Source organism: Thunnus albacares, chromosome 9 (genome assembly GCF_914725855.1).
Source record: "Thunnus albacares chromosome 9, fThuAlb1.1, whole genome shotgun sequence".
In the NCBI taxonomy this organism is placed as follows: domain Eukaryota; kingdom Metazoa; phylum Chordata; class Actinopteri; order Scombriformes; family Scombridae; genus Thunnus; species Thunnus albacares.
Genome location: NC_058114.1, coordinates 11,728,462 through 11,752,955, shown reverse-complemented (window position 1 = coordinate 11,752,955; position 24,494 = coordinate 11,728,462). Strand labels below are relative to the sequence as shown.

The 24,494-nt window shown below is 40.4% G+C and overlaps 1 protein-coding gene across 6 annotated transcripts in view; it reads right to left on the bottom strand.

Annotated features, from left to right (window-relative positions):
* Positions 1-1,514: 1,514 nt before the first annotated feature.
* Positions 1,515-24,494, bottom strand: part of csnk1g2b (casein kinase 1, gamma 2b) — a 38,506-nt gene continuing 15,526 nt past the window's right edge. For 3 of the 6 annotated variants that reach the window (XM_044361125.1, XM_044361126.1, XM_044361127.1), the window contains exons 3-12: positions 22,661-22,730; positions 10,105-10,253; positions 9,409-9,643; positions 8,282-8,367; positions 6,013-6,097; positions 5,765-5,913; positions 5,556-5,639; positions 4,029-4,130; positions 3,213-3,319; positions 1,515-2,576 (exon numbers count right to left, since the gene is read on the bottom strand). In XM_044361125.1, the coding sequence (XP_044217060.1) occupies positions 2,522-2,576; positions 3,213-3,319; positions 4,029-4,130; positions 5,556-5,639; positions 5,765-5,913; positions 6,013-6,097; positions 8,282-8,367; positions 9,409-9,643; positions 10,105-10,253; positions 22,661-22,730 (1,122 nt within the window). In that variant the 3' untranslated portion in view covers positions 1,515-2,521. The remainder of the gene's footprint in view (positions 2,577-3,212; positions 3,320-4,028; positions 4,131-5,555; positions 5,640-5,764; positions 5,914-6,012; positions 6,098-8,281; positions 8,368-9,408; positions 9,644-10,104; positions 10,254-22,660; positions 22,731-24,494) is intronic. The other 3 variants (XM_044361128.1, XM_044361130.1, XM_044361129.1) reach the window with 3 other exon arrangements.

The window sequence follows — 24,494 nt, the reverse complement described above, 5'->3', positions numbered from 1 at the left end:
ATCCACAGCCGCCCCTGCTGTGCAAAAATGTATTTAAAAGTTTATCTGAAGCCAATATGAAGTTTCAGCTGACCAAAATAGTTAAATCAAGTCAACATCTTTCAACGTTATCATCTTTTCAGTGCAAAAGTCCCTCCTTTGTTACCATCCTTCCTCTGCAGCTGAGCAGGAAAAATGTCCGTCGAGACACAAAGAGGGAATTTCAACTAGAAAGACTAACTGTGGAAGATGTCCACTTCATTTGACTCAGACAACTGAAGCCTCATATTATCTTCAGATAAACTTTTAAAAAAAAAAAAAAATGTTTTACTCAATATGAAGACTGCGGAGGACCTGACTGTTGTTGTGAACCTGTCCTTTAAAGGGGCATTACACCAATTTCACACAAAGCTCAGCAGCACTTCTCAGTCTCTAGAAACAGTTGTATAATGTCTTCTGTGGCTCTGGTGGGAGCTTTCCAAAACATGGAAGCCTCCATTACAAACCGGATGTGCATTATGGGTAATGTTTGTTTCCAGTGTGCTTCGATTATGACCTCCCCCCCAAATTTATGGAATACTATAAATGCTGGAGTACTCCTTTAAATAACTCAAGGCCCTTACACTTCTCAATCTCTGATGTACTAAAAACTTCAGGGAGATTTAAAGTGGCTGCACAAAATCCTGAACACAGACAGAGATCCAACCTGTTAGACATACTGTACATCTCATTTTGTCCAGGAAACAAAAAGGTCACAAATAAAAATGACTGATTAAAGACATACATGAAACCGCAGCAAGGAACTCAAAAAAAAAAAAAAAAAAAAAAGACAGTTATTGTTTTTTTCCCCCAAGTTGGTACACTTTCAATTTAGGATGGTTCTGTTCTTTTCCAGCTCAAAATTAATTTTTAATGACATGATGTAACTTATAAAACAATTAAACCATGTCGAGCTGCATGTCTGTCTGTGACCTGATAAAAAATGAAACAATGGTTCAAACAGATTTGGGTTGTTGTCTGCTAGATCTCGTTGAGCTGGCACACACACACACACACACACACACACACACACACACACAGTCCTGATCTCTCTCCAAACCAAACACCACTACTGTACAGATGTGCTGATTGTCACAGCAGAGGGTCGGGGGGGTGGGGGGTGGGGGTGGTGGTATACTGCTTATACTGTTGGTGATAGTGAGGGATGTGCACACACAGTCAATACACATGTTCACTTACAGAGACCTGCAGGTTTTCAAGCACACACACACACACACACACACAGACAGACACAGATACACACACACACAGACAAACACACACAGTAATCCAGTGAGCATTTGGGACAGATTAGATAAAACGTCATTGCGGGACACTCACTTGAGCTTTAAACATTTTACTTAGAAAGGCACAAACTATGATTTCCTGGTAAATTATTTTGATGTAAGAAATAAAAGTTGAAAGACATCCCCCCCTCCCCTCCCCTCCCCCATGTAAATCAACATTTCTCGGCCATAACTCAGATATAAGCGTTGTGAGGACTCTTCCTAGATCAGTCTTTATTAAGTTGTTTTCTTAATTGTTAATTTCAAACCTAAAGTTACCACTGTAATTGTTTTCTTTTTTTTTTTCCAAAAGTGCAATAATAATAATAAGAGAGCTTAATATCTGTTTCTCTCAATCTTCCACAGTACCTGAGGCCAGTGACTGTGCTACAAAGTCCACGTTGACAGACAAAAAAGAAAGCCAGAGTGAGGAGAAAAAAAAAAAAAAAAAAAAAAAAATCGAACTCCAGAACACTACAACATAAAAACAAGTTTTCAATGCAGGGATTCGAAAAAAACTGAGGATTCAATTACAAAAAAAACAAAAGAAAAGAAAAATACATAAAAATCCTCCAGATTCTGTTTTTTATAGATGAAATGCTTCCTGTGTCTCTCAGATTGAACATCAGCATAGTTCACCTTTTCCTCTTTACCTTGATCCCAAAACACACACCAAAGAAAAAGAAAAAGAAAAGAAACAATTTCCTAAGGAGCAGATTTCTTTCTCTCGAACCATTGATGGTTCCCCCTGATCAACAGCTGACTGTTGGAACAATACACGCTCTTTATGGAATCTAGAATACAACAACTGTTTCAAACAGTATCTTTTTTCATATTCACGCCACGGTATTCGAGTTTCATTGTTACAGCTTTTTTTACTTTTTCTCAAGCCCCCCGTTGTAATGCAGGTACGTTTATTTTTTGTCGATAAAGGAATCAAGAGTCTGTTGTGGAGTCGGGTAGGACCGCAACATTCCTTTAACTCGCCAGTAGCCGGGGAGCACTGAGAACGAGAAAGAAGAGAGAGAGAGAGAGAGAGAGAGCGAGCGAGGTACAGAGTGACAGGGGAAATAAAGTGAGAGGGGTAAAGAGGTGAGGGGGGGGAAGCTGGACAGAGATAGGGGGGGACAGGGTGGGGTGGGGGGGGTCTGTGTAGTTGCTTCCATTTAAAACTTGACAGTGACCACAATGTTTCAAGTTCTCTCCATTCTCTTCTTTCACTTGTGCCTCTGGAGGGCTTTCCTCTTTCTCCTTTTGAAGAAACAACAGCACCTGCAGGCAAACAAAGGAACTTAATTTCAGACACATTGCAAGAAATACATCTATACAAATGAGATATCAGTATATCAACAGATCTGGTTGGCAAAATACCTGAATGCACTACGATAAAAAATCTCTTATCGAACCATTTTTTCTGTCCTCGCTCTTATTATAAGCACAGATCTGAGTAGAAAACATTCCTATAGCAGGATTCTCATTTTTATCTGGTTAAAATAACAATCACTGGTGGCCGATTATATCAGCTGCAGACAGTTAACATTCATTCTGTGACAGCTGAAGTGAAACATTTGGTTGCTCTCTGCGGCTGGTGTCTGTATGTTTGTAACATCACTCTATGACCAAGAGTAGACCAACAGAGTCGTGACTTTTCCCCCAGAGAAGTGATCCAGCTGATCGCATCAGGAGAATCTCTCAGTTAAGCTTTTATGCATATCATAAAGATTTTTAAGCAAAATAATAGCGCTGACCTCCAGTATTTGGAGCAAATAGCTTGTAAAAATTAAGGTTTTATAATGTATCAGATACATTTTAATATCTTACAAATGTTGAAAGCTAAACCAGAAATGCCAGATACCAGAAATGATCATAAATATTTTTTTTTTATGCAACAGGACGGCTGTTTCATACTTGGTTTCGTCAGCCACTTCAACCTCGGTGGGAGCGGTGATGGGAGCGTTGGAGTGTCCAGCTGTGGGATCATCAGTGTTCAGCTCGCCATTCGTTGAGCTCATCACCTGCACGAGTACAAAAAAAAGGGACACCGGAGTGCTCACACACACGTACAATTTGAGCCATTGATTGCAGGCTGGAGATGAACATTCACATAAAAACATATAAACCTTCATTGTGTCTGTTTTATCAGCACTCTCTGATAAGGAGAGCAGTTTAACATGTACAGTGACCTGAAACGCCCCAACTAGAGCAATTTCATTGAAATCTCCAAGCTGGAGTTCTATTAGCCAACACTGGGTGGCATATTTGAGCCACAACATTAACAATGTAGGCCTCTGACTTCAGGGGACACACAAATGGCCATTTGACATAATGTACACATGGAAAATACTAACTTATAGTTGAGATTGCTCTTCCAGATTCTTACTGAACCACAAATCTTTTGAGCTACTTAATAATATACAGAGTTCATATATTTTTCTACTAATTTAAGAATCCTCGTTTTCCCTCTTGGCATGGCCTTTCCTGTGAGCAGCTTATTAGCAGATGAGGCAAATGAAGCAGTGAGAGCAAACAGAACTGACATACTGGGATTCAAACAGTCTGATACAAACACACAGAGGAGGGTCGGACAGACCGCCTGACGGGCAGGCGGCGTGAAGTCAGTGTGAGGGGAGGGGGAAAGACACAAACAGAACTATGTGGCTTCATGCATTAGCCATCTGAGCAGCAGCAGCAGCAGCAGCAGCAGCAGTAAGCAGCAGCAAGTACCTGAACAGAGCCCCCCAGCCGCTCAGCTGTGAGGTGCGACCCCAGAGTCTCCTTATTGGTCACGGGAGTGGGCTGAGACTCACTTCCTTTCGGCTCAGGCGACTTGACGCAAAGAGCAAAAAGGGGGTTGAGGAGGCAGGTGGTCGTGAAGTGGTGAGGAGGTGGGGGAGGAGGAGGAGGAGGAGGGTGTGAGGGGTCGGGGGGTGGGGGGTAGGGGGGTGATGTGATGGGGAAGTGGAGGGGGTGGGTAGAGGTGTGGAGGAGGGACAAGGAGGAGGGGGAGTGAATAAAAACAAAAAAAAAAAAAAAGAAAAAAAAAATTATAGAAGACATCTCCCAAGCAGAAGCAGGCTTGTTAAGACAAACTATGTTAATAGAGGAGGAGAGGGAAGCAAAAATTTATGTGAAGCACAGATCAACACACTAATAAAGTCATGCAGGAGTAAAAGAAAACAGCCTTGATCACCTCAACTAGCTCTGCATATTAAAAACAACACAGGCAACGATCTACGAGACCGAGTGTTCGTGTACCAGCATTATTACAGCTACACCTGATCTGTGACGCTAATACTGTTTGGCAATACATCAAGTTCAGGATAAGTTTGTTTTTTGGATTCTGCTTTAATATACTGAAGTAAAGTTAAAAAAAAGTTTCTCCTCAGTCCAATAAATAAAACCTGTACCTGCTGGTATTTTCATGTTGTTTGATACATCTGACTGTTTTAACTTGGACGTTACAGGTTCGTTTTTTTTACAGTCCTGAGCAACGTGCACTGAGCTGGAGGTGGTGCTTTATGAGCTTTAAAAGATAGCATGTTGTTACCAAGCCAATCACGTTAAACGAAGAGCAGTAAAGAGAGGCTAGAGTCCACGGTAATAAGTCAATCATAAAATCTAATGCACGCCTTATCTGGCCTTACAGGAAAGAATGAGTCAGCAAGTTCAGCAACATGATTTGTGTCCATCAGAAATGTTTTTATATTAACTCATGAACTACCCTGCTAATAAAACTCATAAAACAAGGCTCGGATAAGCATGCCAATGAAAGGAATAAAAAAAATAAATAAATAATAAAAAAAAAGTCTACACTTTGTCACACACTAAGCATATAGGCTTGTCATTACTGGTATGAACAATGCAATTTGCATTTTCAACTCATGCATGCAATGACTGGAGCTTAGAGTGGCAAGGTGTGAGCCAAAAAATGGTGCTTTATTTCACAGCTGGAGCAGCAGAGTCTGACTCATGATTGTGCATGTCAGTTAATATACTTTTAAGGAATCACAATTCTGTAGACTTTAAGGAAAGAAGACTTCACTGCCAAGCAGTCAAGATTGTAGACGGGAACAGAGGTGAAGGAGAAGTGGAACTGAACGGCAGCCATTTTCTCCACGAAGCTACAACAGTAGTCTGGCTGAGGAACTTGAACAACAGGGTCGGTCGGTCAGTCGGCTGGCCGGTCGGTCGGTTGGTAGATTGGTGGGTGGGGGTGTGGTGTTTGTTGTGTGATAATGCTGATGACCTCACCTGGTTTTTGGTCTGCTGTTGTGCTTTGTCTCTGCTGCTGGGCTGCACTGGCGTGTCACTGGGGATAGGGCCTATTGGTGTGGGCTGCGGGAAAAACACAAGTGGTCACAATGTTTAAAGGAAATAAAAAGAAGAGAAAAGCTACAGTGTTGAACTCAAATGAAATATTTGGGGGGGGGGGTGGGGGGGGTACATTAAGAGGGACTCACAAGTGATTTGCCGACCCAGTCGTATTCATAGTCAAAGACGTAGCCGTTCCTGTCGAACAGATCAGTGAAGAGCTTCCTCAAGTAGTCGTAATCAGGCTTCTCAAAGAAGTCCAGCCTCCTCACATAGCGCAGGTAGGTGGCCATCTCTTCTGTAGCAAAAGGGAAGATATTGTCAAATTAGACATTTGGTTGACTAATAAATAAAATCAACACACTAAAAAAAAGGGAACCTGTCTGGTTCTACTGACCAGGGAAGCTTTCACAAAGCACTTCAATCGGTGTTGCTCGTTTGGTGTCTCCAATTTTCTGATACCTCTCCTTCAAAGTGTCCGCCTAGAGGTTGAAGAGGAAAAATACATATTAATCTCAAAATCTGGGCTAATACATAGCTGGGAGCAGTGTGAATGAATAGCTGTTATATTCAAATGTGTTGCACATTAGTTGTAAATCCTCTGGTAAGTTACATTACACTTTCATTACACAGACATTTACAGCACCAGAGCTTCGTGTTTGTGGAAATCAGCTTAGTGTGTCACAACGCTGTAGACCTGCACCCGGTGGCAAGAAAAATGGAAACTCATGTTTATAAAGCTGAAACAATGAGTCATTTAATCAATTAGTCGATCAACAGAAAAGTAATCTACTTTAGAACTAATTTTAGAATTGATTTGTAGTTTCTGTCATTTTCAAGCTAAATATCAAACATTCACTGTTTTCAGGTCCTGAAATATGAGGATTTGATGTTTTTCTTTGTTATGTATGACAGTAAACTGAACATATTCGGATTTCGGACCATTGGTTTAACAAAACAAACAATCTAAATAAGTCATGGAAAGCTCTGAGAAATTATATTAGAAATTTTTCACTATTTTCTGACATTTTACATACAAAACAGCATCATCCTCTTCTATTTAATATTTAAAATTTAAACCTGTAGCAGCCCTTCTCACTTAGAATATATTTTACATATTTTTTAATTGTAAATTCTTTTCTTTTTACTTCAGATTACTTCATTTTGTGTATATTTTTGACTGTTATGCGCCACAAAAAAGCAAATTCCTTGTATGTGCAGACCTACTTGGCAATAAATGTGATTCTGATTCTGATCTTGATGCTAAGTGTCATGTTAGTGAGAAGTCGTTTTGGTCTGGCTGAGCCACCCCACATCCCCCACAATCAAACATCCCTCACAGTCCTCTACCACGAGCTTCCTCCCACCTAGCAAATGTTCAGATGAGATGTCTTGTCTTCTAGTCTTATTCTATATATACCTTTGATATCACCTCCTACAAAAAAGCTCCGCTCTAACTTGCTCTCCTTCTATCCGTAATCATTCCTTTATAAAATTGTGAGATTCTCAGTGAACTCTTCCGATGCACAGCGTAGTGTGTGGAAGGGGATTTTTCTTTGTAGCAATGTATTCACATGAAAGAAAGCCCCCGCTTCCTTTACAGGGAAAGTCTCTTCATTTTTCTAGTCAGAGTGTCTAGATTTGATTGAGAGCACCTGTGGGGGATCCTGTCATGAGGAAGTCAGCGTTATCCATCATTAAACCATGACCACTCAGAATTCTTGATTCTGATTGGGTGGCAGGTGACAAAATAAGCTGATGCATCGCTGCTGGTATAATAATATTAACAAGGTGTAAAGCGTGATGCACCGCTATTCTCTATTCTTGTAGACTGAGTGTGTCATAGCTGATATTCAGTAAAACTCATCTTTATGTGTGTGATGAAATCCAATTTTAAAAATCAAAGTTTAAAACACTTGTAACTTGAGAGCAGCCATACTTGTGAAAGCCTTTCCTGCTATCAACTGTTCCACTGCAGGCAGCAGGAAGTGACATATGGCATAGGGTTATGTTAGCAAGTGGTCACAGCATAAGTGAGATAATACCTCTGTAGTGTACTCTGCACTTCGTGTTGAGTGGCTAACTAAAGACACTCACAACAAACTGGGTGACAGTTTTTAGTTTTCTTTGGTAAGTAACCAAAGGACTAATAAATTAAATAAATCACCCAGTTTCTCGATACAGAAAGTAGCAGACTTGACAGAGGGAACCAGTCTGTTTCAGGTTGCCATGTGTTGTCATTTCATATCTGGACACCTCATGATTAGGCATCATCATTTACATAAACCACAGATGATATCAAAGCTAGTCCTGCGAAACAGCAGCAAATCAAACAATCGAAAGGAGTCTAAATAGTTTGTGTTTCTAGGCGAGACTGAGGTTGCTTCTCTTCTGCTCTCACGGATTTCAGGTTAAAGAAATAAAACAGACACACCAGCGGGGAGACCTTGAAATGTCACCAGTGTGAGTGGATGGTGTTTTCCAGACAACGGGTAAACACCGGGCTCTCTGTCCCTGAAGTCATTTGGATGATATGTATGAAAGAGATACTGTACTGAGGAGTACAGCAGGAAAAAGGTAAATCTCTATACTAATCGTTAGGGGAGAATACAGGAGTGATGATGTATGTGCCAACACGCGGATGATGTTCAACAATGCACTAGTACCTTTAGGCCCTGCCACGGGAGGCTGCCTCGGAGGAAATACATGAACATGTGACCCAGTGCCTCCAAGTCATCCCTTCTGCTTTGCTCTGAAATAGACAACAAGAATCAAAACAGGAAAGCTGTGAGAAACACATTCATAGTCTTACCAGCTGGCATGAATAACAGGTAAAAGCACAGTGGGAAATATAAAAGAATTACAATTATGTAATGTTAAACAAGTTAAGTACATTTTCATTAATTCAAATAATCCAAACGTTAAAATGAACCACATATGAAAAGGCTATGATCTGCGTCCACGGAGATGTGGAGAGCAAACAGTCTGCGGGTTTTCATTCCAACCAAACACTAAACCCGCTGATGGGCACTCCTTAAAGCTGAGCAGGGAACTAATCAGTGAAATCACCTCCTGAAGTGAGCACTTGGAATGAAAACAAGCAGACTTGGCTTACCATGATACTAGGGCTGCAACTTATTATCGATTAATCTGCCAACTATTTCCTCGATTCATCATGTTATCTATAAAATGTCAGTAAATTTCCTATTACAATTATCCAGAGTCTAATATTACGTTTTCAAATGTCTTGTTTCATCCTAACGAAAGTAGAAAAGTAAAATTATTCAGTTTACCATCATGTATGACAAAGAAAAGCATAAAATTTCAGATATGAGAAGCTGAACCAGATCATTTCTGGCATTTCTGCGTTAAAAAAGTGACTAAAACAATTATTTAATCATGAAAATAGTTGCCAATTAATATCTAGTTGACTAATCGTTGCAGCTCTACATGACACATGGTTGGCCTCCTCTACCGAAGAGGAAAAACAGCAGAGATGATTCAACATACCTAAGAAATTAAGCTACACATTGGAGAACTTTTAATGATTTATGAGAGAAAGATATGAAAAATGTCAACAAGCCTAAACCGATACAGCTGATCGCAGGAAACACATTTACAGTAGCTTGAAAAGGTTAAGCAAATAACTGTATGCAAAATCAGCTTAGTGCTATTTGTGTACAATGCTGTGTACACAAAACACTTAAGCCTCCACAAAACGGAACTTTATGCGATGCTTGCATATGCAAATTAAAAAGGAGTAATAACACCACTGTTCCTGGGAATTTCTCACCCTTTCCCAGGTGTGTGTTGATGCTCATGTATCGTGCCGTTCCAGTCAAACTCTTGTGCTCCCGGTAGGGGATGTGTTTTTTGGTCTCGGGGTCTATGTACTCTTTGGCCAGACCAAAGTCAATGATGTGGATGGTGTGCTGCCTCTTGCTTCCTGGCCGCCCAACCAGGAAGTTTTCTGGCTTCACATCTCTGTATATCAGACTCTTGGTGTGGACATACTCCATCCGTGTAATCTAAACGAACGGTAAATGGATCAGGGGTCAGTATTTGAAAATTTCAAATCATTGAGACAGTTTTGACACATGAATAAGACACAAAACAATAAAAAATAACATTACTGATGATATATTTAGTAAACATCATGGCTTTATTACAAGTTTTCTTAGCTTAAGATGAAAATATTTTTTGATGATTTCAAAATTCAACTGTTTATCCAGAACTATGGAAGTGTGAAGACTGCAAAAAACCTGCTTGTATAATTCCTGGGGAGCACAGAAACATGTATCACCTACTTTTTGGTTTGTGCACTTGTTTATTTTTGTTGCTCATGTGTTTACCTTGCTTTGCATACCATACCTTAGCATTCCTTTCACTATTAAAAAAAAAATGCTTTTGAAGTTGCACTACATTTTCAGTAAAGCCTCTGCAGGCTTATCTAAACGTTTCCCTGCTGCTCTCCTCATCCAGGCCTTACCAGCTGTATGGCTATCATGAGGACGGTCTTGAGGGAGAAGGTGCGGTCACAGAGGTCAAACAGGTCCTCTAGACTGGGCCCGAGCAGCTCCAGCACCATGGCGTTGTATTTCCCGCAAGGACCGAAGTAGTACACCTGTGGGATTCCCTCTGTGGAAAGACAAACATAAATAAAATTGGTTTTGTTAAATCAAGCCATGGCTTGAATTAAATGAAACATCTTACAGAATAACATTTGCATTTAAATGGGCACTTTCATTCAGTTTGCCTGAAATTAGTTTAGTTTTCAGTGTTGACAGCACACTGCAATGTTTTACTATAGTGTTGACATGGAAACACGAATAAGCTGTTGAGAATTTTGTGACATGAAATGCGGCCAGTGCACCATTTCTCAACTTTTTGTTACCCAAGCTCCTGTTTCTACTGTGTCAACCCTGTGTCATATAAACCAAAACTGATACTAAAACTTATTTCACTGGTATTAACATGTTGTTCCTTTTAGGACACAAACTTATAATACTTAGTGAAGAAACACTGAAAGTCATGTGAAAGGTGCTTCATGCTCTGAAGTGAATTGTCACTCTGGTTTGTTGATAAGAACAAAGTGTGGGAGGAGTCTCCACAACAACACTAGAACAACAATGACAAACAACACTTGCGTTTGCTTCCCTCAACAGGTCTGTCAGAAACAGAGGTGGCTTACGGTTTCCATTTCTCTGAAGTAGGATTAAAAGGAAAGCTGTGTAAAAGAAATGCCAGTGAAGGTGAAAAGCACACTGTCAAGAGCTATTATACCTATGCTGCTAGAAACCACCACACCCATTTAGGTAATATGTATGACTTCTGAAGAATGTGAATGAATCAACCTGGCAGTGGGAAAACTGGAGCATTGCAAAACATCCTTCTGATTAAACAATACACATACAAAACACTAACACTATTACTATATATATATAAAAAAAATCATACTGATATTCTTAAAATGATTTATAATTGTGTAACAAGCAGTCTTACAGTGACCTGAAGCTGACGTCAGACTTCACAGCTTTGTCACAAAAAAAAAAAAAAAAAACTGCTGCGGCCTGTGAGGAACCAGCATCACATTTCACAAACACTCTTGAATAACATGCAACAGTTCGCTGGAAAAAAAAGATAATGTACTGCTGTAAGTAATGCTACGTAGACACAAAAACCAGAGTCATTTTCCTGGTATTTTTGTCAGCCCTTCCCCATTGCAATTTCAGAGGCATTTTATAGCTCTCATGGATGTTTCTGGCAGACATTCACCTCTGATTCACTGTCATAAGATCACTTTTGACACAATCAAAAATGCCTCATTTTGGCCCTGTCCCCAGATCTATAGTGTTCTGGATCAGGTTGGTCTGGTTGTGTCACCGGCCAGCTACCTCGAGACCTTCGACCCTTTCTGTGGTGACAAAGGCGTAGCATATACATGGCAGCCGTCTCCCTGCAAACCCACTAAACATAAGATACCACATCGATGTTGCTCCCACAGCAGGCGGAGCAGCACTTATGTGGTGTGTGAGTTGAGAGAGAAAGACGGTGTCACAGACGTAAAGTGTCTGAGTCTGTGAGATAAAGATATAGATCAAAAAAAAAGGAAAGATATTTGGGATGAAGCACATTAGTACTTGATTGTCAGAGAAATAGATAAATGTGTGATGGAGATAAAGATAGTTGGGATTCAGTTTGGATTCTGTGCGTTTGTCAGGGTGGAGACTTTACAGGTCAGATTTACCTGATCATCCCTCAGCGTCAGGCCCACCAGACACACTGCGCATGTACAGATTCAAACTGACACGCACGCACACACACCTGTCTGCACTTTAGTCTCTAGGATTTTCCTAGTAATGATGTCCATGACAGATGAGGCAGTGACAAGAGATCACTGGGAGGCTGACTCATCAAAAGCTTGGCCCAAATCTAGAGGGCATTCAAAGCACAGTCATCACAAAGGGGAAAGCACACAGTGTATTATAATCTTGCTCTGGTGAATGTGAGCAAATGGCTGGTGGAAAAAGCCCATTTTTGAGGTGATTTCCCGCTTGAGTTTAAAGCAACATTATGCAACTATTTTAGCTTAAAATAACAGCTTCAAATTCGTTTTCATGGTACGCTGACTTTAATATGGAGAATGGCGCCTCTTTGATTCCTACTTCGCACCACCAACACCTGTTTTTGCACTACGTAACTTGAGATGAGCGAGTACGACCACCCGCGAGACATAGTAGTCCACCTGGATGTAACTCCATTTCCTGCTGCTGCCGCTTCATATTAAAAAGTTTTCCACTGACAAAAAAAAAAAAACAGAAGGCTTTTATTGTGAAGAACTTATAGGAAATGAAATGTGTTTCACGCTGAGTTAGCGGCCCTACTCTTCAATAAAAACAAGTCAACACAATAAGATTTAGAGATATTTGGAGCTATTTGTTCAGCAGATCGGTTAAAAATTCTGCAGAGAAGAAGAGTACAAGCTGGAACAGCCACAGTGACGATGATGTTAGATGAAGAGGTGCAGACGACAGGCTCTTAGTGCTTTTTCGGCAAACAGCACATCTTCCAACAGGTAGCTTAAACAACTTATTTTACCTTGCAGTGAGGGTACTGCACTACTGTAACATGTGGGAACACTAAAGGGAAACAGACTTCAACACACACTGTTGAGACATCCCTCACTGTGCTTCTGGCTGATCTTATTTCTGTGATTGTCGACATTTGAACCCACAGCAGCTGTGTGCTAAAATGTAGTTACGAACAGCTAGCGTTATACTGACTGACTTAAGTTACAATCCACATCATCTTCACACACTGTGGAAAATACAGTCCAGTGGCTTCTGGTATGTATCTTAGTTCTGTTGATAACAATACAGTTACATATTACATAGATAACAAGTAATTGTAATTAACCAAAGGGCTTATCAGGCAAGTCAGCTGTCGCTAATCCTTGATGTTGAACATATCTGATAACTAAAAGCACAAACAGGAACACAAGAGAGAAACTTCAGGCACACCGGTGCGACCAATGAAAATGTTCAGTTGCACCTGACAGATTTTTAGTCGCCCTGTTATCAACATTTATGTACCAGCGTCCTGTGATTACCGCAGGACGCTGCTGCTCAGCAGACGTTACATAGTGTTGCTTTAATAAACAGTGTGACATAACCAACAGCCAATAATAGCTCTGCAAAATAGGATTTGGGAGACTTTATCAAACTGTCACGAAACCGATCTATAACAACAAAACAAATAGCAGAATTACTTTCCCATGCTACAAATTTTCTCGGTAACGGGAAACGAGTTTGCAGTGCAGAAGCCACAAAATGATGAAGCATGGCTGCCAATTTTGTTCTCTTCAATAGCTAAAGGCCAAGGATTCTCTCAGAGACACAATAAGTAAACGTAATCACTTCTGTTCGGCTTAATGTCTGTAATTTTAACTATTACGTAAGGTAATATAAAAAAAACCCCATCTTGTAACTGTGTTCAGCATTATGGGAAAATGCTCTCTTTCATTGCAAGCCAACAGTCAGTGGTGCTCTGACCCCTGCTGTCTTGACAATTTGAGACAATCCAGCCTATTGTATCTGCAGGAGGGCCCCTCTCAGGCTGCATCATGGCAGCTCAAGACAATGTTGCCCTACAATCAAATGTCAGAGTTAAGGGCCAGAGGCGAGAGGGCCGGAGAAGAGAGGAGATGGCCAGAGAGAAGAAGAGAGAAGAGGAGAGGAGAAGGGAATGCGTATTAAAGATTTAGATTATGGAGTGCACTGAGAGAGGGACGAAGAAGAGGAGAAGAGGTGACTTCCATTAGGCCCAGTGCTCTGGAGATGTTCTCACAAGGCTGAAATGTGATCAGCGCTCAGGCTTGTACAGACTGAGCCTGGAGCTGCAAATACAACATAGCTCATGAGCACGACAATCCTGTAAGACGCCAGAGGGCTGAACATTAGTGGAGAAAAAAAAAAAAGACTGTTAATTATCAATTTCACCAGGATATCTGCAGCCTTTAACCTCTGTACCCCCACTTTGCAAGAATTCACTCGAGCAATGATTCGACTGATTTTAGAGAAACTAGGGCACTTGTTCTATTTCCTCGGACTCCACACAGCACTTTTTTTTGATGAATGCATGCATCCAAAACCAGTAACAACAAGGCTATATTAAGTTATTTATCAGGTGGACTGGACTGTTTGTCTTTAAGATTAGTCATAATGAGAAAATTACTGTCATTCTATCAAGTAGCACAGTGGTTTATATAAGGCTCTGCAGCTGGCCTAATTTGTCTTCCAACACTGCAGCCATTGCAGTGTGACTACTGGACATACATACATGAGAGGATGTGGATACATTGTTCAGCCCTGGGATATCACAGTAACATAGATATGACTTGACCAACATTTAATCGAGCCACCATAGATGGCACATAACTACACTTTCCAGAGTGCCAAGTTTATATAACATGGTAAAAGTATTTTAAATAATCAAACTGGCAAATTTATATTCTTGGTATTTTTTATGGTGTTTGTTACTATGGTGCAGCTGCAGTTTTACCCCTACATTGTTAAAGTAAAATCTAAAATATGTTTACCTGGATTAATCCTATGATAGCAGCGAACATATAAACAGAACTTCTAATTTTCTGTAAAATCATTCACATGGCACGGATAAAAAGCGTATGATTTGCATGATACGGTTTGCAAACTGCAGATCCTGTGTCACTAACATAGCATATGATGCCATCAAAAGCCTTGACGGGGCCCATAAATATTCACAGTCATGCTGATACACACCATCATTAAATCATTTTCAAGACGAGACATCCTTGTATGTGACACTAATCACACTAATCTCCTGTGTCCGTGACGGCATGAACTAAGTCCGCCTGTGAAATATTTATAGATAGGTGGTCCATAAAAACTGCATGTTATTTTCCTACAGTGGCAACGAGCCTCAAGAAGAAGCCAAAGAACAACAACATGACCGGTGCAAGACTTGCTTTACTAACACCAGCACATTTAACTATTTTTGACAATTAGCAGTAGGGCTGGATGATATCACCTAAAATCAATACCATGCTTGTCAATCACTTAACTTAATGAAACAACATTTTAGTCAATACATGTGTGCACAAGTGCGCCAATAACCATAAAATCATGGATCATGACTGATAAATATCTCTTTGACATAAAGTGTTAAGAACACTTTAGGTATTCATTTGCTAAAACAAGGAAATCTATTTCTTGTGAATTTTCTTGCAATTGTCAAAATAAGTCACATAAATAGATTTGAATAACACTTTTTTTTTATAGTTTCTGTTATTTCATTCTAGATGTTTTGAGTTGTGGAGTGACATTATTTTAACAAAGGCTTGTGTAATAGACTGCTGCTGCGGCTGAAACGACCCGTTTGTTCCTCCAGACTGTGGCCGAGAAGCACAGGGGAGATTCCCTTACAGCTCCAGGGCTGAGGTTGTGGCAAACTCTGGGGTTACGTTTACCCTGCCCCCCCCCCTCTGCCCTCACTATACAAATCTGCTGGTAAACAAAACTCAACAAAATCTGAACTCATCCCCAACTGCATTTCTCCAACATCTGAGTCATCTGTGACTTGGACACACATGGTTAATTACATTGCTTAAAAGTACTTTTACGGGGTGGGCGGGTCTGTATGGAATTAATTTACCGAACTTACTCATGTAACTGAAATTAGGTCAATTACAAAGTCGTATTGTCTGTAACTTTTCATTTAATTCTTCTACTACAAAGTGCCAAGTGTAGATGGGGACTGAGGGACAAATGACTGGATATTCACAAAATTAGTAAACTGGAAAGCAGCATTCCCAACAGCTGGGATGTGTTCAGGACAGGAGAGAATTAACAGTGTATAGATAAGCTCCTCCTGGGCGTTAAGCGCCCAGTAGTCCACACTGTGACACACTTGAGGCTCTTGGGTTTGCGTAGGACTAACAGGGTCACATGTCCCCATTTAGCCAAGTAGACAACATAAGTAGATTTAATCTATCGCCTTGATTCCTCCCATGCTAGATAGTCAAGTGAGCCCTCCTGTCATATCACCATGTAGTGGCCAGTCATCGGTTGGAGACAAGGCCTCTCTGCTTTGTTGTGTTCATGTTGTGGTTTAATTTTTTTGATGACAGTTGAACCACTGAAAGTGTCTCTGGCTCAGCCAAAGGATTATCTCTGATCTCAACATCAGTAAAACTGTGTCACAGAACAAATATATTATGAATCAGCATTTAGCTGAATCCTCTGTCAACTGGGTTGACTGAGAATTGTTTTTTTGACCATTTAAAGTGCTTTATTTTGCCAAGTTAATATTATGACTCCTGTCCAAAGCAGTGAATCATGGTAGGAGGGAATCTGGCATTTGTCATTATTAGTGGCCTTGATTTCCACACACACACACTGTTTGTCAGTCACACTTTGGTGACATTATGTGGCACGTCACACCACCTGCTGTATCTGAAAATGTTTAGACTTTCTGATGATGTCAAGACACAGTCAGAGTTGAGCAGCAGCTGCTTCATCCAAACAAAACAGGCCTGACCACAAACCAAAGAAACACAATATATCTATGTGTGCTTCTCTTTTTGAAAGATAGAAATACTTTATAATAATAATGATGATGATAGGCATAGGTCTGCTAGCACTATATGACAATTATGGTACAGGAGGTGCAAAAAACAAGCATTCTTGCTTCAATGGCTTCGCCATAGAGTATCATAGAGACAGTGTTTATGTTCCTATAGAAATATCACAGGAGTATTGAAGAGGATTTTCCATTCTGTAAATACATAACGTCCATATATTCTGTGCATCATGATCCAGTCTAGTCAAGGCTCTGTTCCTGAATATCCTATACAGTATGTTCATACTTTTGTTTTACAATCTGCTAACCCATTTTAGTATGAAATTCAGAGCTGGAGAGCTGACTCACATTACTATTGTAGATCATGTTGACTCACATCTGTAAAAGCTGTGCAGCAGCAATCATTTAAAGAGCAGTCTTGATGTTTCAGAGTGCATTTGAAAACACTAAAGTGGCATCAGATCATTCTAAAAGCCTACCTGTGCATATAGTCTCTAGTTCTGTGTAAAGGCTAGGGAAATTGTTTACATATTGCACAACCCCAGAGTAAAGCTGATAGCTGTCCGTGATCTCAATGGAGGAAGGGATGGTTAGGATGTGTTTAATGCACCAGAACAAATGACAGAAGGCAGAGAGAGAGACAAGCCTGGACTGGAGGAATCATCTACTATAATCAAAAGGAATGGCACAGGAGATGACAATTACAGTTAATACTGACTGGTACATGCGGGCATGCATCATGTGAGATTAGCTCACATGTAAGATTAGCTCACATATCAGATATACAGACAGATTAAAACAAGAACAGCTATAATAAAAATAGGCCACACCCTGTTAGCAATGCATGGTCAAGAGTTTCCCCTTCACTCTCTGCATGCAGCACGCAGTCAATCAGGGAGGCAGAGGATACTGTGGCTGAGGAAGCCATCCAAGTAGACGCACCATTAAGGCCCAACTGCTTGTAGAGGGCCATCTATAAATAGTCAAGGACTGCCCTAATGCCCCATCTCCTTATCAACAGTGGAGAGCTTTTGCTGTGGCACAAGGAGCCAGAAAGCTGGCACGTGTCACTAAATTAGACCAAGACAAACACACACACACACACGCACACATGTGTCAGATGAAGGAAGATTACTGCACCAAGAGGACAGGGCACTTCCAGTAGTATGACAAACACAAATATATCTACAAGCCTTCCAACATCAAGTACAAATATAACGTATAAGTTTTCGGATATATATGCTGATACAGTGAATATTATTTAGATAAACACTGTACATACTGATGCTTGAAAACTTATTTCACACTAGTGCTGGGCAATATAACCAAAAATTTGTATCACAGTATTTTTTTAAGATTCTGGTGGTTTCGCGGTATATCTCAGTTTTTTGTTGTTTTTTTGCATGACTGAGCCTTTATATAGGTTTATAGTGATTTATTCTACTGTCAAGAGTGCATAGAATATAAAAACATTTCAATAATCATGTAAATACTGAAGGCTTTGATTGCTATAGGGGTTTGCTTGGCCCCACAAAACGATACAATATATGAAGGAATCAGAGTGTATGAAACAGTTGCAGAATGTAAACAATTTTTATTATGCAAACTGCAACTTAGTAGAAAAATGACTTAAAAATAAATAGACATGCCAACAACAACAACAACAACCCTAATATTAATTCACATAACGTTATCCTTCAAGCCAAGGTATTCAAGTATTAAATTGGCTGTTGCTCAGTCACAGTTCCCTTGGTTGATTCTGCATGTCACCCATTCACACACACATTCATACACTGATGGCAGAAGTTGCCATACAAGATGCCAACCTGTTCATCCAGGAGATCTAAACTAATACTCAATCTCACTCACACACACACACGCACGCACACACACACACACACACACACACACGCACGCACGCACGCGCACGCTGACAGCACAGCCTTCGGGAGCAATCTATCTATCTTGTCCAGGGACTTCGACATGTGAACTAGAGGAGCCAGGGATCAAACTGCCGATCTTTCGATTAATGGACAACCAGCTCCACCTCCTGAGCCACTGCCGCCCCAAACATTGTAAATTTTAATTTGCATTAATATTATCCTTCAAGGTACAGTATTCAAGTATTCAAAGGGTTATACTGCTCTCATTTTTCCATGGGAAATATTAACAATCCAAACATCAACTCACTAATATTATCCTTTGATGCCAACATCTTGGTACATATGCGGGAAACATTATGAACATTACCTGCACAAATCACCCTCACAAATACAGGCTTTGGTAATTAAAGCTCGTTGAGACATCACAAATTTTGTGCCAGGAAAACCAGCCTGTCCACAGCATCTGGTTTCAGTGCAGACCTGTGACAGATGACAATGTTCCCATCGGTGCTGAACGCTCTCTCAGATGGAGCACTGGCAGCAGGAATACACAGATACTTCCTGCTTAGCTTTGCTACACGAGGGAAATTTGCTTGGTGACATTTTCACCACTCTCAAGGGTCGGTGTCACTGTCGACCTCCACAGTCTGCAGGTAGCTTCTCAGCTCCACTTTAATAGTCTCCTTGTCTGAGAGAGTCGCTCTGCTCTCAGCTGTGCTGCTGCCGCCCTGCTTTTTGAAAAAGCTGGCCTAGTCTTTTTTCTTTTTACCTCAGGTTCAGCTGCTGCTGCTGCTACAGCTCTCGGGAAAGCTGATGAAGTGCCAGAGGTGTCTGCCTGTTGCTCTGTCAGCAGTGATTTGATCTCTTCTAGTGCTCTAGCTTTGATGTCATCCACCTTTTCATTCTTGATGTAGGTAGTTTTGAAGTGCGGATCAAGAAGAGAAGCCATGTCTAGCAGGTCATCTGTGCCACAACCTGAGAACTTTTCATTAGAATGGCTGTCTTCATGTCCTCGGTCAGATGAGTGTCATTTTCTCCCCCAGCAAGAATGGTTTCATTAAAGAGATGGAGTACTGGCCTGAGGTATGAGACGCTAACACAGCGTTCACCAGACAAGGCATCTGTGAACTCCTGAAGTGGGCTCAACACCTTGTTTACTGCCTCCAGCAAATATGTCCTGTCAGCTGGGCACCAAGTGTCTTGTTTTCTTGTCAGCTTTCAACACCTGACCTCAGTCAGTCTTTGGATCATTGTTTGTTGCGATCCCCACCTAGTAGGCGTCTCTGGTGTGAGCTGGTGCAGACCCAGTTCAGCCTGAGCAATAGCCAGGTCTCTCCTCCTTTTCCAGGAATACGAGAAGGCAACAACAATTTTTTTGCTCACACCTTTGGCAACAAAACACCATGTTTAGTACTTTTTTGCTATTACAGAAATACTATAGCCTGCTAATTCGAATGTTAATAAAAACAACATCCATTTTTGAAAATGTCACACAATTTTAAAGATTTACTACTTTTAGGCTATTAATAATATAATTACTTTAAAAAAAACAAATTGTTTAATTAATCAATTAATCTAGTGCCTCTCTCAAGCCTTGTGCAATTATTTCTCTGATGTGGTCGTCCGGCAAAAGCAACGTTTGCAGACAGTAGTTGTATAACTCCCTGTCATCACTAATGAAGTGCACCGTTATGCTAAGATATGGCTCCACTGTGCGACTTGACCACATCTGTTGTTGTAGAGAAATGCGTGACTGTACGTAGCTCCGCTTTCAGCTTGCTTCAGTGTTCTTGGTATGTTGGGATAGCAGTTTGGCTGCAGTACTTTTGGCCCGGTAAAACAAATCCAGAGTTTTAATCATTGCTCTGAACCCGTCTTTCTTGACTGTCTGTAGCAGGACCACGTCCATGTATAGGTGGATTGTTACTGCGCTCCTAATGTCGCTTCACCGCTTGCTTTTCCTGTTATATGCATTGCCTCGAGCAAATGACTCTTAAAGCGATTTCTGACCCTTTGGCTTCACTGTTTCACTGGTACTACTGGCTGACGGCCTCAAATCTGACGACTGTAATTGCATACACTCTCAGTATTCCAACATGTTTTCTGCTGAGATGATAGAGTAAGTTGCTAATGCTACCACCACCGGCAACAACTGGGGCTCGACAAAAAAGTATGCAATATATAGTCTTTTGGTCTATGATAATCAATATATTCCTGTTTGCAAAAATACAGGAAAAAATAAAAATAAATAAAATAAAAGTAAATGATAAAATTCACAATAAAACCAAAAAACTTCCAAACAGCAGACGCAGCTCCTTTCTTGGTCACAGGTTCTTATGGTGCATCTCCAGTCTCTCTTTCTTCATCCTCCTTCTCTCCTTTCTGTTCCTCAATATACTGTAATGACGGAGCCTCTCCCAGCTGTTAATAGACTGGTATGCTACCTGGCTAGTTAGCGAGCTGTACCCAGCATGCCATTCAGCAGTGTCATTTTGTAAATGTACAATTACAAGTGTTAAAAATGATGTCACAAATTGTTGTGTGCCATGGTGTTTTGCCCTGTTTAAGAAAGTTAGCTGTGGGTTATTAATTGTTGTGTTATAAAGTTCTAACCGTTAGTAAGAAGGGTACAAAGTTAAATGGGGTCCCTTCTCAATACACTCTACACAGTTTGCCCCAACCGTAGCGCTCTTCATGGCAAACATTATATATTTTGATGCCTATTGAAGAGTAACAGCAATTGTTTCAGCTATGCACCGGTATGGCAGTATATGAACAATTCATACAGTACGGGAACCAGTATACTGGCCCAGCACTATGTCACACACATGCCTCAATAGACTTAGTACAAAGTGGCTTTTACAAGAATCCCTGGCAGCAACTGGAAATCCCAAACCTGGAACGTTCTTGCTGAAGGTGACAAGACAAACATCACCTACAGCACAGTTCTGGTCAGTGCAGTAGGAGAGGAAAAACTCCCGGTGCTGTAGAGGTGGGATCAGAAAGGAGGAAACAGGCTTTCAAAGAATCCACTGGCTCCCACAGATGTGGAAAGACAAACAACCACTGTGAAATTTCAGCCTCAAGTAGAACTGAGGCCTTTACAGTTTTGTCTGTCTACGTGTCTGTTTGCCATGTCCACACAAAGGCAGATACATTTGAAAATGCATCCTTTCCATATTTCCCTTTCATCCACACTATGCTGGCACATGAAAAACGGTACTTTTTATAAATGATCTCCTCAGTAAACACATCTTAAAACTGAGGTTTCACATAACAGTGGGGACAAGACAACAAAGATTTTCCTAAATTAACAATATCTGTGAAAATTGGATGACTACAGAGAAATGTTAAGAATCAAATAAATACTAATACAACCTGGACAATAACTGCACAACAACTAAATAGCAGACCTTGCATATAAAGGTTAAATACAAATTCTTCACTCAGAATAAGTATTTGACACTAAAAATATTTGATATATTAAAAAATACACGCATTACTGAGTTCATTTTCATTTTTACAAAACAAGTGAGAGACAGAACGGTAGATGGAAACAATTTGTCTCACACCAGTTAATACCAGTGGCATGGCATCAAGAAATCCACCAATCCAAGTAAAAATCAGCATATTTAGCCACCTCTGTATCAGTGTCAACTTTTTTAAGGATTAAATCTTTGTCCTCCTCTTTCTCTCTCACTCACAATTGTTAGCTTATTCTCGTTAATGGTTTCCATTTCTACAGTACGCTGCCCTAACCCGGCTACCAGCTACAGTACTCCTTCAGCTGGTCTCGCAAGTGAACCTGTCACACTCACAAGACCAGACCAGACTAATGCAACCTGCGAAGATTTCTATAAACTCTGTATTAGATTAAACATTAGCCAATTTAATTAAATGTAAAACCTTAGGGTGAACTTGATTTCAGTGTTTCTGTTTCTGTATATTGAGTCTGAGTTTAACTTTTCTGCTCAGCCCAATGTAGTGTTGAAAAGCCTGTTTGTATTATATTCATCATTATCGTGCCTTCTGCATCTTTCTTACCTGAATTTCCCAACTGTTTGTAAAATCTATACTCCAAATGGAGCTGTGGCGCCCTGGATTTTATAGGTTCCTGAAAGAGAGGGAAGAAGAAAGGAAAGAGAGCGTTAAATATTAAATAGTTCAAAAATTAATTAACACACAATATCTGCAATGGCATTTTGGTTGTTTGACTCCGTTAACCCTGCCTCGAGCATTATTCTCCAGAGAAAACACAACATTGTGTATTTGTAAAAAAGCTCATTTGGAGTTTAATTATGAAAAATCAATACTTGCATGGTTTTCACACAGTGAGGGGAAAATGGAAACTGACTACAACACCACAAAGACAAAGATGACTGAGTTAAAAGCTTTACCCAGAGGGAAGGAAGTATCTTATGAGTGACAACATTGCATATACTTTGCCATGATTACCCTGACCTGCAATTAACTTAAATACCTACAGTGTTTTACTTATTTTAATGCCTACTAGAACTTTAATTGAGTCTCAGGTCAGACTTGTGGGATGTGAGAGGATAAAGAGCAATTCCAGCTGGTGAACAGCAGGCTTTTGTGATGACATGGCTGATAATCAACCCACCAGGACATATTGTTCATTATACCGCCAGCTACAGCTTTACAACCTAAAATGTAATCTGATTAACCCCACTCTCATGATGACAAGGGCATTATAGACAAACGTGAAGAGGATACAACAAACACACATACACACACCCAACTTAATTCCTTTCCTTAATCTTCAATAGCTGTGCCCCAGCCTGTGCTAACACCCTTAACCACAATGGTGGTATGGTGCCCCCCTTTTCACACACCAACACCCAATACTGGCTTCACATGGGTCCAAATATGAAACAATCAAATATAAGATTCGTCTTTATTCTAAGTCTGATAAACGTAAATGTTGGTGATGTTTGCATTTAAGTAAAAGAGTGAGACAATGAGATAAAACAGATACAGAGAGAGAGTAAAGCTTGCCTTGCATGTATAAAGCTTGCTACTCTACATACAAAAATATGAAAATGCCTAAAAATGTATTTAGCCTAACAACTTCTCAAGAGGTGCTTCAAATAAGGTTTAATCTTAAAAGTTGTTTCCCGTGTGCATCTAATTCCAAAGCGCTTCTATTTTAAATTATATAAAACTAAAAGCTGAAAGGCTGTTAAGCTCCCACATTCACTCCATTAGGCCCTTATCAAATCAGGAGCATTTTCTCTTCTGGTGCCCTGACAGCACGTAGGAGTGCGCACACTAAGTAGAAGCCGTGTTCAACGCAGTGAGGGACTTTAAATCCATTCATTTCTGATGACTGTTCTCGGTCCGAAAGGATGCATGCTGTGGTTTCAGTTCAGGGATCCAATCAGAAGCAGAGGTGGTAAAAAAAAGAATTGACTCACCTTGTTTTACTGTATGCCTCTGTGTCCCACACAGCCAAAATACCCCTAGATAGCTTACTTATTAAATGACTGGTCTGAGTTGTTGAAAATTACTAGGGTGTCTCATATATTCCTGGATGAACTCTCTGCCTCTTTTCTACATAAAATATCTGAGTGCTTGATTAACATCGTTGGATCAAATAGCTCCCATAAAGTCTCTAAATATGTTTATTTTACAACCCAATTTTTTTTTTCCCACAAAACACAAAAGGTACAAAAAGCTCCAGTATCTGACATAAAAACAGCAAGCGGTGCACCCAAAATCATCCCTTCAATGACCTATGGGTAACATCTTCAACATATGTTTTTCAACAGTCTTCCTGCTCCTTCGGGATGCCAACAAGGAAAACTGCCAGAGGAGTGACAAGTTACTGTGCATGTGGGAAAGGGCCTGGTGGGGATGC